This window comes from Caenorhabditis briggsae, assembly GCF_000004555.2.
Source record: "Caenorhabditis briggsae AF16 supercontig from assembly CB4, cb25.NA_123, whole genome shotgun sequence".
Lineage (NCBI taxonomy): Eukaryota > Metazoa > Nematoda > Chromadorea > Rhabditida > Rhabditidae > Caenorhabditis > Caenorhabditis briggsae.
Genome location: NW_025543234.1, coordinates 9803 through 11249, shown reverse-complemented (window position 1 = coordinate 11249; position 1447 = coordinate 9803). Strand labels below are relative to the sequence as shown.

General features: G+C 31.5%; 1 protein-coding gene across 1 annotated transcript; it reads left to right on the top strand.

Moving 5' to 3' along the window:
• Positions 1 to 403: 403 nt before the first annotated feature.
• Positions 404 to 1151, top strand: CBG24253 (the record flags this gene model as incomplete). The annotated part of the gene is made up of 3 exons (XM_002648122.1): positions 404 to 578; positions 872 to 972; positions 1023 to 1151. Coding segments are annotated over 3 exons (405 nt in total), but the record flags the coding sequence as incomplete, so codon positions are not given.
• Positions 1152 to 1447: the final 296 nt, after the last annotated feature.

The following is a 1447-nucleotide window of genomic DNA, read 5'->3' as shown; positions in this document are numbered from 1 at the left end:
CAGAAATTCAGAAATTCGAAAATTCAAAAATTCAAAAATTCAAAAATTCAGAAATTCAGAAATTCAGAAATACAGAAATTCAGAAATTCGGAAATTCAGAAATTCAGATAATCAGAAAATCAGAAATTCAGAAATTCAGAAATTCAGAAATTCAGAAATTCAGAAATTCAGAAATTCGAAAATTCAAAAATTCAAAAATTAGAAAATTCAGAAATTCAGAAAATCAGAAATTTAGAAATTCAGAAATTCAGAAATTCAGAAATTCCGAAATTCAAAAATTCAAAAATTCAGAAATTCGGAAATTCAGAAATTAAGAAGTTCAGAAATTCAGAAATTCAAAAATTCAGAAATTCAAAAATTCAGAAATTCGAAAGTTGAAAAATTCAAAAATTCAAAAATTCAGAAATTCAGAAATTCAGAAATTCAGAAATTCAGAATCGCAGAAAAGCTCCGATCCATCGAAGAATCAGTTTCGAAAATTCCGAAATTTGAAGAAAAACCAAAATCGGCAAAGGAATTTGTGTTGAAGCATGTGTTCAACAAAGTCGTCGAATTTGAAGAGGACGATGTTCACTTCAGTGAAAATGAGTGTCATTTTAAAGCCAACTGGTAATCACTATTCGCATAATGATGTTATCAAAACAATGGATCACTGTTACGAAACAATAACGGGCTGGGGATTTGGTGAATTCCTAGATTGGGAAGTAATGAAAATCGAATATCTTATTGATGACAATTTGACCGTTGAATTTGAAGTTGAAATTCTTAAAATGAGTGGATTCGGAAAAGAAAATCTTATGAAATTTTGACGAAAATCTTCTGTAGATGGTAATCGCTTGAAGTTTTTAAATTGCTGAAGAACAATTTTCAGATGACACTGTCTCTGGAATTCTCCATTTGTCTGATATGTACGACGCTCCGACAGCAATTCGAAGATGTGAGGAGTTATTATTGAAGAATTCGCATTTGAAGGTATTTCTGAAAATTAATAATATTTTCTGATCTTTTTTGTCCTTTTTCAGAACAAGTGCCTCTCTGAAATCACCACAATTTCCGATATCCAATTGATCGTGTCATTGAATTTCAAAGAAATGGATTTATCTACTTCGCAGTCTCTTCTTCAAAAGTCTTTGGAATTTTCTAATAAATAACCGCTTTTTCTTCTCTTGATTTGTTGATTTTGTCTTTCTTCCACTTTGCGTTTTTGTTTTTTTTCTTAATACAGTTTTAACGAAACTCGGCTAAAAACCAGAAATTTGTTGTGAAAAGAAATCAAAAATTCATACATGTAGCGGGCCGGGCCGGGCCGGGCCTGTGGAGGAATTTTCACTGGCCCGGGTTTTTGAGGCAAAAATTTTTAAGAGTCATTTTTTGAGAGAAAATTGGAAATCCGAGATTTAGCAAGTATGCAAAAATTCGAATTTTCCCGTTGGAAAATAACTACCGC